The following is a 3000-nucleotide window of genomic DNA, read 5'->3' on the forward strand; positions in this document are numbered from 1 at the left end:
GTTCTTCCTTGTGTCTGTCAGGTCAGTATTTACCTTCCTCCGCTCAAAACCCTGAAGAACGTGGTGGACCGGATGAAGAACCTGTCTCAGTTCCTGGTGCGTCCGTTTGAGGTTCTCGTTTGTCCCAAAGTCCAGACGCTCATTTAGAATCATTAACGTCGTTTTGTTTCTCAGGTTCTGGAGGCGAACATGAGCGGAGAGATGAACCTGAAGATCGAAACGGACCTGGTCTCAGTCACGACTCACTTTAAAGACCTGGGGAACCCGCCCTGGGGTGAGTCCGGGTTTAGAACTTTTTAGGAGTTTCTCCACAGAATCAGACCTCTGGAAGCCACTGGGCGTTCTGATGTTCTGTTGTTCTGATGTTCTGGTGTTCTGATGTTCTGGTGTTCTGATGTTCTGATGTTCTGTTGTTCTGTTCTGATGTTCTGGTGTTCTGATGTTCTGGTGTTCTGTTGTTCTGTTCTGATGTTCTGGTGTTCTGATGTTCTGTTGTTCTGATGTTCTGTTGTTCTGATGTTCTGTTGTTCTGTTGTTCTGTTGTTCTGATGTTCTGGTGTTCTGATGTTCTGATGTTCTGTGTTCTGATGTTCTGATGTTCTGTTGTTCTGATGTGTTGTTCTGTGTTCTGATGTTCTGATGTTCTGGTGTTCTGATGTTCTGTGTTCTGGTGTTCTGATGTTCTGATGTTCTGTGTTCTGGTGTTCTGGTGTTCTGATGTTCTGTGTTCTGATGTTCTGGTGTTCTGATGTTCTGGTGTTCTGATGTTCTGGTGTTCTGATGTTCTGGTGTTCTGATGTTCTGATGTTCTGATGTTCTGATGTTCTGATGTTCTGATGTTCTGATGTTCTGATGTTCTGATGTTCTGGTGTTCTGGTGTTCTGATGTTCTGGTGTTCTGGTGTTCTGACGTCAGATGTTCTGGTGTTCTACTGTTCTGATGTTTTGATGGTCTGTGTTCTGGTGTTCTGATGTTCTGACGTTCTGATGTTCTGTGTTGAGGAGATGACGTGTCTCAGCGGGATCGTGAGGTCATGGCTCAGGTTCGACTGGACGTCCGGAGGCTGCAGCAGTTTCTGACGGGTCAACAGGTCCACCCCACCAAGGCCCTGTGCAGTGAGTCACACACACGCCTCTAGAACACAGAACGCAGAACACACACGCCTCTAGAACGCAGAACACAGACCACACACACACCTCTAGAACACAGAACACGCAGAACACACACACGCCTCTAGAACACAGAACACAGAAACACAGACACACACACACACGCCTCTAGAACACAGAACACACACGCAGAACAAAGAAACACACACGCCTCTAGAACACAGAACACAGAACACACACACAGAACACACACACACACCCTCTAGAACACAGAACACACACACACACGCCTCTAGAACAAAGAACACAGAACAGAACACACACACGCCTCTAGAACACAGAACACACACACACGAACACTCTAGAACACAGAACACAGAACACAGCAGAACACAGAACACACACGCCTCTAGAACACAGAACACAGAACACAACACACACACCTCTAGAACACAGAACACACACACGCACTCTCACACAGAACACAAGAACAGAACACAGAACACACACACGCCTCTAGAACACAGAACGCAGAACACACACACGCCTCTAGAACACAGAACGCAGAACACACACGCCTCTAGAACACAGAACACACACACACACGCCTCTAGAACAAAGAACACAGAACACACACACGCCTCTAGAACAAAGAACACAGAACACACACGCCTCTAGAACACAGAACACACACACGCCTCTAGAACACAGAACACACACACGCCTCTAGAACACAGAACACACACACGAACGCTCTAGAACACAGAACACACACCGAGAACACACACGCCTCTAGAACACAGAACGCAGAACACACACACCTCTAGAACACAGAACACACACACGCACACCTCCCTCTAGAACAAAGAACACAGAACACACACACACACACCTCGAACGCAGAACGCACACACGCCTCTAGAACACAGAACACACACACACCTCCGTCTAGAACACAGAACACACACACGCCTCCCTCTAGAACAGAGCGTTCTGTTTCACACTGACTGTTCTCCTGTTTGTGTTCCAGACTTGGTCCATCATCGCCTCGTGCACCTGATCCTGCTCCATGAAGACGTGTCCCTGCAGTACTTCATCCCCACTGTGGCCTAGAGGGGGCGCCGTGGTACAGGGAGCGTCGTGAGGAGGCGTCGTGAGGAGGCGTCGTGAGGAGGCGTCGTGAGGAGGCGTCGTGAGGAGGCGTCGTGAGGAGGCGTCGTGAGGAGGCGTCGTGAGGAGGCGTCGTGAGGAGGCGTCGTGAGGAGGCGTCGTGGTACAGGAATCACTGACTCCTCTGGACTCTGGCCTCCTGCGGGGCATCTGAGCCTCAACAGCACTTTGTTGTAACATGTTTTGTAATTAAAGAGACTTTTTGTGTATTTTTACTTGAAATAATTCTTAATTCAACCAATCACGTAAAGAATATGAAATTACCTCCTGTCCTCCATTTGAAGATATGAATCTGAAAAATAAAATCATAACTGAGCCTGAGCTGCAGAATCAACCAATAATCAGCCACAGAAGTAACGAAGGAGCACTGATACTTCTCAAGTACGATTACTGTGGGTTCTATGTTCTGCACTCACACCTCGTACCATTTACAACACACACACACACACACACACGGCTCATACAGTAAAGTCGTGTGTGTGTGTGTACATGTTCTGCTTTGGTCCGTCTCTTCCACCCGGGTCAAAGTCCCCACCGTGTCGTGTCTGGACACAGTTCAGTTTCGCTCACACTGGACAAACGTTCCAAAACTTGAGGGTGATCAGTGCTTTGGCTGTGGTTCTACAGTCCTAGTGTGAGTTCAGCTTTGTCCTTCTACGGCTCAAATCTGATCATATTACATCAAAAATGCCCCAAATCTCCCACTTTGATAAACTAAATG

The 3000-nt window shown here is 48.0% G+C and overlaps 1 protein-coding gene across 3 annotated transcripts in view; it reads left to right on the forward strand.

The window, feature by feature from the left end:
- hus1 (HUS1 checkpoint clamp component) overlaps positions 1-2488 on the forward strand; it is a 5620-nt gene extending 3132 nt beyond the window's left edge. For 2 of the 3 annotated variants that reach the window (XM_020928998.2, XM_055150661.1), the window contains exons 5-8: positions 22-96; positions 175-274; positions 1002-1115; positions 2140-2488. In XM_020928998.2, coding sequence (XP_020784657.2) covers positions 22-96; positions 175-274; positions 1002-1115; positions 2140-2222 — 372 coding nt within the window. In that variant the 3' untranslated portion in view covers positions 2223-2488. The remainder of the gene's footprint in view (positions 1-21; positions 97-174; positions 275-1001; positions 1116-2139) is intronic. The other variant, XM_055150662.1, reaches the window with a different exon arrangement.
- The last annotated feature ends 512 nt before the right edge of the window (positions 2489-3000 follow it).

This window comes from Boleophthalmus pectinirostris, unplaced genomic scaffold (assembly GCF_026225935.1).
Source record: "Boleophthalmus pectinirostris isolate CB_2022bp ecotype Guang Dong unplaced genomic scaffold, ASM2622593v1 HiC_scaffold_1446, whole genome shotgun sequence".
NCBI lineage: Eukaryota > Metazoa > Chordata > Actinopteri > Gobiiformes > Gobiidae > Boleophthalmus > Boleophthalmus pectinirostris.